The sequence below is a fragment of the Telopea speciosissima genome, chromosome 1 (genome assembly GCF_018873765.1).
Source record: "Telopea speciosissima isolate NSW1024214 ecotype Mountain lineage chromosome 1, Tspe_v1, whole genome shotgun sequence".
In the NCBI taxonomy this organism is placed as follows: Eukaryota; Viridiplantae; Streptophyta; class Magnoliopsida; order Proteales; family Proteaceae; genus Telopea; species Telopea speciosissima.
Window position 1 is genome coordinate 45376735 of NC_057916.1, and position 14140 is coordinate 45390874.

Below are 14140 nucleotides of genomic sequence, written 5' to 3' on the forward strand. Positions count from 1 at the left end.
ATCTCATTTCATATAGGATTCATTTGGTTGTGCTTGCATGTGCATGCATGGTTATATTTCATTCACAGGCTCGGTGGAGCTCACACTCTTGTATATTTCTTTTTAGATAATACTGCAGGTGGACATCTCGATAGCTGGGAGACTCATTTCGATGAGAAGGATGATGGTGATTACGACCTTTTGGGTTTAGACCCCGAGGTAGGTTATCCTTCTTGTGCGGATGACTAGGGTAGCCCTTGAGGACGACCCTTAAGGGATGGGCAGCATACTAATCAAACCTTTTGGGGACTCTCTTTGGGTAGATAGGATATACTAAACCCCCCCCCCCCTTATCTGGTATAGCTTACTTGGACTCTTGATGTTGTAGCCCTTTTTTGTATGTTGTAAAGCTATTGGTTAGAAAAGTATTGCCTGCATAATCAATTGGTGAAATGGAGCAATAAACAATGTACTATTTATTTTGAATGTTTAATGATAAGCTTTAGCTTTCGCAACACTCTGTATCTCATTTATCGATTGTTATGGGTGTGTGTGTTTGTGAGTTATATTAACTGCTTCTTGATCCTTGGGGATTGGCGGATGTCGTAGGATATCCGGGTCACTTACCTAAATCCTCCCAGGGGGTGGTTTGGGGCGTGACAGAGTGGTATCAGAGCGAGAAGCTCTTTCTATACTCACAAACAGCGGAGATAGGATAACTAGTAACATAGAATCAAGAGAACAAATAGATAAACAAACTTGAGATAATCTTGTGGGTAAAATACCATAGGAACTAACATAATGAGAAGATAACAAGATTTCATAAACAAAAGAGCATAAGCCATTACACCTTGTTTGAGACTGGAAGTACTACTTTCGAACTACAACTTAGAAAGGAAAGTACAACTAATAACAAGAAAAAAAATATTAAATAAATAAATAAAAAAAAAAAAAAGGGACTTGAACAGTTTGCCTTCTAGTTGTAGGTACCAAAAATACATCCCATCCTATCTTAGGACTTACTTCCATTGCATTATTTATAATTTCCCATGTTTTTAGCTACACATCCCTATACGTGCGATGTTTTACAATCATGTCGTACCATAGCAAATGTTAGCTTTTACGTATAAGTACAAATTAGTATCTTCCTTAGTTAGGAAGTGTAGATTTATTAATCCCCAAGGTTCCTTTTCAGAGAAACAACCATGGTTAACACAAGATCCAACCAAGGTGGTCGTCGTGGAAGAGGCCCTCGATTTGTTCCAAAAATTGAACTACCGAACGGAGTCAAAGCTCAAAACTTTGAAGTGTCAGTCACTTCGGCAAGGAGGCCCGGAGACCTTCCAAACCCGATGCCTGCGACCCCTCCGGCTCCTGCCACCGTACCACCTTCGGCTATGACTGTCGGTGAACTGAATACCATCATGGCAAACATGATGCAAATCATGCAACAACAACAAGAATTGCTGGCCCATATGACCACTCAGTTCATGACCATGATGCAGCAGCAAGGGATGCCACCACCCAATTAGCCTCCACAATTTCCACCTTCGGTGCCTCGGCATGTTGTAGACAACTCCACTGCAAGGGTAATGGAGAGGTTCAAGAAACTTCAGCCGCCCGCTTTTTCAAAGATCGGCTCGGAGGCGATGGAATCGGAGAGATGGATTAGTGCTTTGGAAAAAAGCCTTCGCAGTATTAGAATGTACCAATGCCCAGAAGTTGATATGCACCGGGTACCAGTTACAGAATGAGGCTAAAGCATGGTGGAAGTCAACGCGACCAAATTTGGAGGCGACTCATCCCAACCCCACTTGGGATCAGTTCAAGGAAGTCTTCTTTAAGAATTATTTTCCCAAGAGTTTTAGAGACAAGAAGGAAGCTGAATTCTCTGCCCTCGTACAAGGATTGAAGACAGTGCTGGATTACCAGCAGCAATTTGAGGATTTGTTCCATTTCGCACCGGAACATATGAAGGGGGAGGCTAGCAAGATGAAGAAATTTGAAAAGGGGCTCAAGCCTGAGATCGGGTCCATACTGTCAGTCATGGATATTTAGACCTATGCACAAATAGTCGATAAGGCCAACACTATAGAAGATAGACTGAAGGAGGGGACCCCAGTATCATCGGGGCTAGGCAAGAGGCCTAACGCCTTCCAAAATTTAGAGTGGCCCAACAAGACCTTCCGAAGATCTAGCTTAAGCCCTAGCCTAACACAGAACCGTGGGCGTGAAATGGAGCAAGCATATCAACCCATTCACCCAGCATTCGAACAGCCTACATAGTATTATCGCCATGCCTCGAGCCAATCCACTCTACCACCTTGCCTGGTGTCAAGTCAAGAAGGCCTAACTGCTTCCCAGCCTATCTGTCCTACATCAACCTATCTGTCTGCTGGACCTAGCCACTGCTATACATGTAAACAGTCTGGACACATGTCTAGAGATTGTCCTCGTCGTAGATTTCATGCATCACGATGGGGTCCACCTACTACTCGGCCTTTCCCGTCCTAAAGCAATAGAGCCCAAAAATAAGTATATACCTTGGACACAAGGGAAGCTGAGGTGAATCCGAATATGATGAAAGGTACTTTATCCATATCATCGATAAGAGAAATGTACCCTCAAAGAACTAGGAACACAAACCGGTGGTTAGCACTCCAATAAGGAATGTTGAGAATTTAAACGAAGTATGGGATCCTTGTCTAGTAGAAATACGTGGGTGAAACATGATAGGTCGTCTGATCTAGTCTGACATGAAAGACTTTGATGTGGTCCTAGGCATGGATTGGTTGTTCGCCTACGGAGCTAATATCATGTGAGTGGGGAGACAGGGTTTGTTTAGGCTAAGAGAAGATAATGAACCCACTTGCAAGAATGTATAACTGATAGAAGAATGGAATCAAAACTGAAGGATTTCACAAAACCTTGCTCAACAATAGGTATGGATAGAGTAATGGATCCCCGAATGTCCCCTCCGTTATTGGGAGCGAACAATAGGGATTCCATCAATATCCCAACTCATCCTAAAGTTGAGATTAGGTATTGGGGAACCAGAAGTGAAAGTATTCATAGGAAAAGCCGTGTGGCCAAGATGGTGTAGACTTATGCCACACAACCCAAAGCTATAGAAGTATAGATTATTAGGCGAAATACCCGGAGGTAGTTGGATCGTTTGATTTTTGAGGTATATGTTGGAAGTTTGATTTCCCTTAGGCCCTTATAATCAAGTTGAACATTAGATCAATCAAACCTGGGAGTAATTTAGATAACTTGTTGGGAGTTGGTTATGTTTGAGAACCAAACCTTTACAGTTAAATAAGAACAATGAGCAATGCTGATACAAGACGAAAGGGCCTAAAGTACGTCGTGGGTGATCAAGTATTTCCTTGGGAATCACAAACCAAAGGGGTGATGCGGTTCGATAAAAAAGGAAGTTGAATCCGAGAATCATGACTAGTGGCATACTGATTGGCAGAAGTCCATGACGTATTCCACACATCGGTGTTGAAGAAGTACCTCCCAGACTCGACTCATGTCTTGACTCAGGAATCACTTGGGCTCACTGCCGCCATGACCTGTCAAGAGATACCCGAAGAGAATGTGAGATGTGAGGAGCACAATCTCCACAATCGGATTATCTTGTTGTAAAGGCACTGTGGAGTAGTCGGCTTGATCAAGGAATGTCCGATTGGCGAGAAGATGAAAGGCGGTCGAAGTATCCTCATCGAATTCCCAGAGACGTTCAATTTTGAGGATGAAATTTTTATAAGGAAGGGGAAAATGTTAAACCCGTGCCCAAAAATACGGGCTAATTTGAATTTTTGTCGAAAGTTCGAAACTCGATGTCAAAGCTACTAGTACACTGTGGTGCATTGAACCCGTGGTTGAACTTAATGAGGTAGCCCCATTGATGAGGACCTACATACCATTAAGAAGGCAAACACCAACTCCTTGCGACTGTACAGCTCACCACCAAATGTACAGCCTGAGGAAGGTATCCCTTGATTCTAGGGCCCTTGGACTTAATCCTAGTTCTATGTTAAACTAATGATGACCCTCATCACCTTAAATGTTTTAGATAAAGCATTTTTAGATCCAAACATCAATTTGTATGATTGATTTGATGATCAGAACCCAATTCCATATATACATATTAAATCCTAACGTAAATACCAAATTCTGTTACTTTGTAGATTGACCTTCTCTTAGTTAAAATGATATAACTCCACCACCCGAACTCCATTTGTCTTGATTCTAATTTTGTTAGAAACTAGACTCATAGGGCTGTATTTTGTTAGAAGACACCATTACCTAGTTATGTGTCTAAGTTAGTTAAAAGTTCATTTCAAGTTGTTGTCAAAATCGGATCTTGCTGTCTTGACAGATTGACCTTTATATAATAAAAATAACATAACTTCATAATCCAATCTTCATTTTCTTTGATTCTAGTTTTTCTAGAAACTAATTCATAGAGCTTCATTTTCTTAGAAGGAACCATAATCCAATTATATCTCTAAATGAATTAAAATTTCATTCCAATCCAGGTTCCAACACCACTTGGGCACTCTAGCAGTGGTGTATTCAGGATATCTAACCACTACAGAATATATGGCCATGGAAACCACAAATGAAAATAACTGAAAGTAAAGCAAAAATGAAAACGTACTTCACACCTCGTTAGCGGTAGAACCGACCATGAAGGGACAGTCAAGTAATTCTGCAAATGAATTCTCTGGGCGATGCACCCAAACGCCCAGTGCAAAGCCCAGAGTTGCTGAAGCATGTGTTTTTCATTCCAGGACTTTGGGAAACAGTTCCTTGGTATGTAACCACCTCATACATGTGCATTGGGATTTTAGGAACCATTCCCTACCTTTGGAATCATGTGGACCCCACCTAGGTAGTTAGAATGAAGGAGAATTAGCTTAAAAATGTATTTTGAGCTTGGGACAGTAGGGCCAAACAGGCCTTAGTGAAGCCTGGCCTATAAATAGGAGGGCGCAGCCCTAATTTCGTTTTCCCTACTATTCCTAGCATTAGAGAGGAAAAAGAGAAAGAAAGAGAGGGAGAAGGAAGGAGAAGAAGAAGGAGAAGGAAGGAAGGAAGGAAGAGGAAAGAAGAAGGGATTGTGAGCTTGGAGCTTGGAATCCAATTCTCCACAACTTAGGTATTTGGGTTGAACTTAGAACAGTCCTCTCAACCTATTTCACTTCTATATTAACTTGATCTCTGTGGCCTTGTCTCTGTGTGTTTGCTTAGGATTTAGCATGTAGAAGCTTTGTACAGCCATGGATCATCCATGGATGTTCTGTAATTCATGTTTTGTTCATTATCTAGGCTAAATATAAATCTGTTAGACCATTATTTTTGCTTTCAGCCATGTTAGATAAATGTTTCATACTCAATATGTATGTATACCATGTAAATGGTGAGCTAGAGACTTGGATCCTTACATGCATGCTAAATTTAGGATGTTATAGCTTAGGGTAGCTGTTGTAATAGGTATTATGATCTATTCCCATATGAATTACAGCAATCCAAGTAGTTGCATGCTTAATTTCAGCCATGCTTGATTAATCTCTGTGATGTCTGAACCTAAACCAACACCTAAATGGTTAACCAAACTTTGAATCCTTTAATTCCATCCCATTTAGCTTTATTCAAGTGTTACAATCCCCCTGAGATCATCCATGATCGATTTGGGGCCAACCCAGCAGCCAAAACCAAATTTAGAGCTTGAAAACCCGTGTTCTACAGGCACTGGGCGATGCACTGGGCGATTGACCCAAACTCCCAGTGCAAGGCCCAATGATGCTGTTTTGGCCAGAATTGAAATCAGCCTTTTAGGACCATCACTCTTAAGCCTAGAACAGTGTGTACAACCCATAAATGACCTAAACACCCTACCCCAACTGCCTTTGCTGTCATCCACACTTTGGGTGCACTAGTGGGCCCCACACACTCAGATTGAGCCAAACATGAGCTGAAACCTTTGGCCCTGTTTTGCATGCCTGGAGGGGTTGTGATTAAATTAATCTTTCCCTAAAATTTATTAGAACATGGGTTCTGTATCTCTGGGTGTTGCACTGGGAGTTTGACCCAAAGGCCCAGTGCAAGTCCCAGAGAATTATAACTTAATGTTTAAGTACTCAAATCTGTATCCAATCAAACCTAGACCAACCCTAGGGCATTAACCTATTCTAAACCATGTTTGACATATTTTAATGGCCTGGTTAACATAGGTTAAAACCCTGAACACATGGCACAGTGTCAGATACTGATGGGGAACGAGCCAACAGAAGAGCGAGCAGGAGCACTACAAAGTGAGTGGAATTACACCATGAGTGCAGGTGTAACATGACCGATGGGTCATGACAACAACAACAACAATATTTACTGTCTTTACTTACTTTAAATTGCTTTATATTCTTATTTAAATTTTTAATCTTATCTGATGGACATTGGAAATAGATGATAATGCTTATATGTGAAAATGCTAGATTAGATGTCGTAGCCGGCTTGGATATGAGGCCAGTGGTAGCCCGTAGAATGGTATACGGTTGACACCACCTGACTCATACTATGTCATATAGAATGCATATGGCTAGGGAATCATCGTCCGTGCTACGAACCCTTGCCAACAGGGGTTTAGGTGTTGGATAGCACAAAAGTGTGAGGCCAATGTCTTGAAGGGCATTGCTCGGTCAGTTGGCTCATCAGGTCACTAGGACAGGTGAAGTCTATTGGCCCATCAGTTAATAAGGTTGGTGGTAGCACAGTGATAACCCAGAGGGCCGGTCGAGTTGACCTTGGGAAGGGATGCTGGAGCTGATTGGTCTTCTCCGACAACTCAATGGGTGTATCGCGGGAAGGAGTTAAAAGCCCGCACCAGGGATACATGTATTGGGAATTGTAGTAGCACAGAACCTACCTTAGTTTTGATGCTAGGTGGCTTAATAAAAATAAAGAATCTCATTTCATATAGGATTCTTTGATTGTGCTTGCATGGTTATATTTCATTCACGGGCTCGATGGAGCTCACACTCTTATATATTTCTTTTTAGATAATATTGCCGGTGGACATCTCGATAGCTGGGAGACTCATTTCGCTAAGGAGGATGATGGTGATTACGACCTTTTGGGTTTGGACCCCGAGAGAGGTTATCCCTCTTGTGCGGATGACCAGGGTGGCCCTTGAGGATGACCCTTAATGGATGGGCAGCATACTAATCAAATCTTTTGGGGCCTCTCTTTGGGTAGATAGGATATACTAACCCCTCCCCCCTTATCTGGTATAGCTTGCTTGGGCTCTTGATGTTGTAGCCATCTTTTGTATGTTGTAAAGCTATTGGTTAGAAAAGTATTGACTACATAATCAATTGCTGAAATGGAGCAATAAACAATGTACTATTTATTTTGAATGTTTAATGATAAGCTTTAGCTTCCGCAACACTCTGTATCTCATTTATCGATTGTTATGAGTGTGTATGTTTGTGAGTTATATTAACTGCTTCTTGATCCTTGGGGATTGGCGGATGTCGTAGGATATCCGGGTCACTTGCCTAAATCCTCCCAGTGGGTGGATTGGGGCGTGACACTCCCTGCTTACATGCTAGGTCACAACCCAAAAGAAGTTTGCATTGTGACAAAACAAAGTAGTGAAAAATAGGAAAAAAGCATGACAAAAGTACACTGGAATAGGTGTGCATGTATATACACCGGAATATATACCAAGAAGAGGGAAAGAATTAAAAAAAATAAAAAAACCCAAGATTAAATAAAAATCCTTCTGTTTTGAATTCTGATTTTATGTATCCCATAGTAACCTTTTCTTGATTTCATTTGAGTGTTGTACAAAGTCCAATAGATATTTGCCCTGACTAATAACAATGAACAAAAGAAACAAGATAAAAAATAAATAAATAAATAAAGAAGGGGAAAAAAGTTCCTTGCATGAGACGCAAGTGCCACGCCTAGACACATTGGGGGCAAAAATGACTGCCCCACTGTCATGAATGGTAGAATTCCGGCCCCCAATGTGCCAGCATGTACTATCATTGACTGCCGTGCACGTGTGACCCCTACGCTCTCATGTAGAGCATGGCTCCCCCCCCCCCCCCAAAAAAAAAAAAAGAAGCAAATTTAACAAACAATGATAAATTCTTGTGATTTTCCTTCATCCACCGAGCTCATGGATTTCTCCGATGAAACTTCTAAAATAATATTTCAGGAAAGGTAGTTTGGACATTCGTGTTTCGTGTGTATAGTGTATACAGGGCAGGTCGTTATGAGATTAATAATTGTAAATTTCAGCAAAGAAAATAAAAATCAATCGACATTCTTTACTTTGTCACCGGTCTCCAACTCGATGCCTCCAATTACATCCTCATCAGGAATGTATTGGCCCCAATACCAGTGCTTCTTCCACACCCTTGACATCTCTTCAATGGGAACCCCCTTGGTCTCCGGCAACAAGATGTAGATGAAGATGGTCATTATGAACACCCAAGCAGCGAAGAAGAGGAAGAGTCCAAACTTCAAATGGCAAAGCATCGTTAAGAACACCTGCGCTATGATGAAGGTGAACACCATGTTCACTGCTACATTTATACTCTGCGCAGCCGACCTTATCTCCAATGGGAATATTTCACTCGGTACCAGCCATGCCAATGGACCCCATGACCACGCGAAGGCAGACACATAGACGCAGATGAAGAACACCAAAGCAATGGCATATCCGTGGGAAATAGTCGCTTGCCCATTCACCCCAAACTTTACCCCAATTAGAATTGCCACTATGATCTGCAAGGATTGAAATTGACATTTCATCATCAGTCAGAAATCACTCTAAGTATGGAATAGCCGGATGTAAAGACTTATAGGTAGGGGTGCAAGTTTGGCACTTTGGCCCTGTCGGACTGAACCCGCCCTGATCCCGAATAAGGCCTAGGTTGAGATATTTGGCCCTGAGGATGGGTCAGAGCTTGAAATTTTTGGCCCTGAGTCAGGGTCGGGTAGAGCTAGGGTTGAGGCCTAAGGGTTAAGCCTGGTACGACCCTGTTTTAAGTTATACTATAAAATATATATTGATATAATATATATATATATATATTATTCTTACCAATAAATATATATATATATTTATATTATAAGCTTTAAACATCACCCATAATTTGTTGTATGATATATTATATATAAAGATAATAAGTGATATAATACATTTTATTATAGTGTTATTTTACGTAAAATTGTTAATTTTCTCCCCGGCCTATTCCAGCCCATGCATTTCCTTCCCTCTCCCCATGATCAAGGCCAATCAAGGTCAACCCCGCCCGACCCTAAGGGTGGGTCAAGGTTGGATTTTTCAAACCCTGAGTCAAGGTCGGGTCGGGCCCAGGTCCAGCTAAGGGGACTCAGGGTTGGGCTAGGGTTTAATAAAACCGATCCAACCCCACCCTCTTGCAGCCCTACTTATAAGTACTTAGGCATCATTTTCTTAACGGTTAGCTTTTGAGGATTTTATTGTAATGTAATTTACCTGAGAGATAAACATTTGGATTCCACCCTCAAGGAAGAGCTTTCTTCTGCCCCAGTTATCGGACAACACAATGGAGACGATTGTTGCGATGACATTGACAACACCAGTGATCACCGCGGACATAAGGGATGCATCAGCAGCGAAACCGATTGTATTGAACAGGACGGGAGCGTAGAACATGATCACATTAATGCCAGTTAATTGTTGGAAGAAGGGGATGCAGATGGCCATTGTAAGGTGGGGTCTGTATTTGCGCTGCAAGATGTTTCTCCATGGGTGTTCTACTTTCTTTGATGCAGCACTGGCAGCTACCATATCTTCAAATTCTTCCGTCACGTCTTGGGTGCCACGGATGCGTTGGAGCTTATCTTTGGCCTCTTCTTTCAAGTTTCGCTCAATGAGGGAATTTGGGGTGTCAGGGAGGAAAATAGCTCCAATAGCCATAATGGCAGCTGGGACGGCGGCACCGCCCAAACTCACACGCCAACCCCAACCTCCACTAATCTGAGCTGTGAAGTAGTTGATAATGTTAGCGAAGAGGATGCCCAGAGTGGTCATCAGTTGGAAAACGATGTTGAGAGCACCACGATACTTGTAAGGAGCCATCTCCGAGAGGTAGAGTGGGACAGACTGCAATGACGCAAAAAGAGAAGCAAAATCAACTGCAATTCAAAGTAACACGAAACGACATACGACTTTCTTTACCATACATTTGAGAGGTTGAACACTTGAACTGTTCCCAATGTGGATAAAGCCAATTGCATTGTGGATGCGGATCCTCTTCAATTACTTGGGTTTCCAACTTTTTGACAATCACCCATTTAATGATTGGGAAGACTTGAACACACCTGCCAACACCTACGGATGTGTGCCCCAGTCCTCCTGGCCGCAATCAAGATCCTTTACTTTCGAGTCGCCCGGCAGGACCGTGCAGCCCAGACACAGTGAGGTGTGCAGTGACCACCTTGCCTCTGTCCAAACGCCTTACCTGAGTGGGGGTAAGGCGGTCATTGCATGCCTCACTGTATCTGGGCTGCACGGTCCTGCCGGGCAGCTCGACAGTAGAAGATCACAATACTCCTTGCCATTGGATGAGTGATTGGAGAAGACTAGGAATTAAAGAGGGTCTTTTTTTCCATTTCAATAGTAGAGGATTAAAGAAAAAGAAGCACATGTCAAAGAAAGAGAAAACTTAAATATTGATTGTCATTTTATTTTATTTAAAAAAAAAACTACGATATCTCATTAACCAATAAAACATCGTAAGAGAAAATTAACAGAGGTTTTTTTGTTTATTTGGAGAAAATTAACAAAGTCATTCAACATCGGAGAGGGTTTAACCCAAAAAAAACCATCGGAGAGGGTTATTTGGGCTAGTGGTGTGGAGAACCCACCAAGGCACCAATCAAGATTGGTGAGGTGAAAAGAGTGTTAGGAGGAGAGAGATCGAGAGAGGAGCTGCTAATATAGCTTTCGTCGATATATATTGGTGTCTTGGATGTTAAGCCAATGGGTATATGGGAGAAAGTGTATTATGATTTTTATATAGGGGCTCACATGGTCAGGGAAGAGAGAGACAGAGAGTTTCTAGTTAAGTACATAGTTTCACTATAATTGCGACATTCACCATTGCAGCACCAGAACCACCCCGTCTCAATCGACGCACCTTTACCCCTGCCATTATACATGTATCCACCACCACTACTTTACTACTCCGGTAGATCTGCCTCATCTATGTGTTGATCCAAAGATGCCAAGTGTGGGGAGGGGGAGGGGGAGGGGGAGGGGGAGGGGGGGAGGTAGGATGGATGTCAAATGCGGGGGAGGGAGAGGGAGATGCACCAAAGATGCAGAGGGCGAGAGAGGTAGACATCCATCCCCAAATACTTCTCATTCATTAGGAGAGGAAAAAGACGGTTCACCCACCATTCTAGAGTTCACAAACTCCTCCTAGGGTTTTAGTATGTTTCAAAATACCATTCTGATATTCATTCCGGCCATCTCCTGCCCTTGGGTGAATGGATCCATGGATGGAGGGAAACTCGGTCCTAACATTAATGGGAGAAATTGGAAATATGAGAAAAGGAAGTATCCCAAACATAGTGTATATGAAACGTGAGGTACCCTAAACCTAAGAAAAATGAAATTCATTCAGGATGAAAAACGAGATATCGTGAAACCATCTTTAACTAGGAAGAGTAGCAATAAATTATTCGAAGGAAACTATATATATAGAAGAAAAAAAAAAATTTGTCAAACAAACAAAGATCTAAATAGAAAACTAAATTTTGAAAGATAAAGAAGTCAACGCAAGGAAAGAGTTGCATGACAAGAGGCCATAATCATGGTGACAAATACGTCATGTCAGCCCAATCGTCAGATGTGCCGTTAGAGAGGCACCCATTCAGGAAGGGGTATTTGATTGAATTAGACTCTAAAACTTAATCTATAACAAATTTAGACCTATATGCTCTCTTCAAAATGGAAATATAATGTGTCCATATAATAAAATAAATATCTTATGACGTTTGAAAAAAATATAACATATGTCTGAAAATAATAATTCGTCTGTTTATTTTTTAGGGAGAAAGTTCTCCGTCTATCTCTTTCTTCCCCTTATGAAAGACACCTCTGCCCCCTTGCTTTGAGGAGAAGAGAGATAGACATATGGGAGTGCTGGCCTAGACAGAGAACTACTCTCCTATTTTTTAATACTTATGCCGGCCAGAGAATGAAAGAAATCAGGCTACCGATGAGATAAACAGGGGTGAAACTCTATTTACCTGATTACCGAATCCAACACCGAACCCGAGTAAGATTCTACCGATGATTAGCATAGCAATATTCTGAGCACCTGCATTGATAGCAGCTCCGGAGAAGAAAACCAAACCTCCGATAAACATGGACATCTTCCGTCCAAGTTTTCTGGTGACGGTGGACGCGCAGAGCGAAGACACCAGAGCAGCGAGGTACAGAGAGGAGGTAAACAAGGTGAGAATCTGACTGTCAAATTTACAGTACTGATTCGTAGACGTATCACCTGTCTCCTGAAGGTATACAGCAGGGAAGAACTTGCTGAGAAATGGACTCATAGACGTCACTCCACCTAAAAACCATCATAACCTCTATAGATCAGATAAAAGAATCTAAAACTAACAAAATATCAATGACACTGAAAATAAGTAGAGTAAATACATGGCTTGAGGATCTCTAAGGATTCTTACCAGAAATACCAATATCGTAACCAAAAATGAGACCACCGGAAGCCCCAATGATACAAGCCAAGACCACGTACGTGGTGAGTTTCCCAGAGTAATTTTTGCCCGCCCCGGGGGCGGAAATAATAACTCCCCCTGCCATGCTCTCTTTCCTTCTTTACTAGCAGAACAGAACACCGTTGCTGAAAAGATATCAAGCACAACCAGAGAAGAAAAAGAAGACACGATCGCTGTTTGGAAGACTTGAAGTCCTAAACAGAGGAAAAGAGGTAGGGAGGGTGAGAGACAGAAGAAAACATGGGAGATTCAGGTTTGTAGAGGAGAGGTTCTACATTTATAGAAAGCATATTGGATAAATTATTAAAAAAAAATATAAGATTATTTATAATTACCAAAATACCCTCCCATTGTTCATTCTAATTCCCAAGTTTAAAAACGTGATGATCCACTCCGTAACAAAGAACCTTAACCTTTCGATTGGTTTGGTTGCAATTTGTGAGGGAAAGTGAGTGTAAACTTTTGTAATCATTCCATAATATGATTTTATTTTTATTTTTTATGAAAGTGTAATCACAATCACACTAATTTACATAATATGATTTATAAATTACTATTTCTTACCTTACTTAGCAAAGATACTTTTTAAATGTAATTTTTTTTTTTCAGAAGGATCTAGATGGAAAGTAAAGTAAACTTTAATATCCAAATATGTAATGATTTGGAGTTAGGGACATATCTATCCGGATAATGATTACAAAAGTTTTTTTATTTGGTTTGAAAATTTTACTTTCTTTCTATTTGATTTCCCTTGCAACCAAACAAAGCCTTTGAGATTTTTGCTGCAGTCAATGTTGGTGTCTTGGTGACGATCGGCAAAATTGAGGTTAATTAATATGGGAGGACCAAACCACCCTCACTCTAGAAACTTAATTACCTCGTACCCTCACAATGTGACTTGAGGTAGAAGTAAGGGCTGTCAATCTGTTCGATTCTGGCCATTTGGTTCGGTTCCAATTCAGTTCAAAATGGCAATATAACCGGACTGCATTGCATTCGGTTCACATTTTTTATTCATTAATCAAATGAGATTCCGCTTCAGTTTACCGGTTATTATTCGGTTTTTTGCGATACGGTGATATCGAGTTTGTATTCGGTCTATTTATCCGGTTTTGGAAACGGTTTCAATTCCAAATTTTAAATTGGTTCAGTTTTTTCACTTTGAAAACAACTTGGTAAGCGTTGCTATTACTCTGTATAATCAATTAGAGAAAAAAAACGTTGCCAAGTTGTGTAGCGTATGCTAGTGCCTACTGTGTCTGTATCTCTCTGCCCTCCTATGAATGACATATCTACCTCTTGTTGTGGAAAGTGAAAGAGACACAGGAAGTCATTAGCGTACACT

At 41.3% G+C, this 14140-nt stretch overlaps 1 protein-coding gene across 1 annotated transcript; it reads right to left on the reverse strand.

Moving 5' to 3' along the window:
* Positions 1-8302: 8302 nt before the first annotated feature.
* On the reverse strand, positions 8303-12880 carry LOC122659217 (sugar carrier protein C-like). The gene is made up of 4 exons (XM_043854355.1): positions 12745-12880; positions 12304-12626; positions 9521-10150; positions 8303-8784 (listed from the first exon to the last, which is right to left on the reverse strand). Exons 1-4 carry the CDS (start codon positions 12878-12880, stop codon positions 8311-8313), a joined length of 1563 nt encoding a protein of 520 aa, XP_043710290.1. The 3' UTR covers positions 8303-8310.
* Between the last annotated feature and the right edge of the window lie 1260 nt (positions 12881-14140).

Bases quoted from the DNA above. Each gene is read 5' to 3' on its own strand.
- LOC122659217 (XM_043854355.1), bottom strand. From the start codon at position 12,880: ATGGCAGGGGGAGTTATTATTTCCGCCCCCGGGGCGGGCAAAAATTAC. The intron at 10,151-12,303 runs GTAAATAGAGTT...GCGTCATTGCAG, and splicing joins GTGTTGGATTCGGTAATCAG to TCTGTCCCACTCTACCTCTC. The intron at 8,785-9,520 runs GTAAATTACATT...CAATCCTTGCAG, and splicing joins TCCAAATGTTTATCTCTCAG to ATCATAGTGGCAATTCTAAT.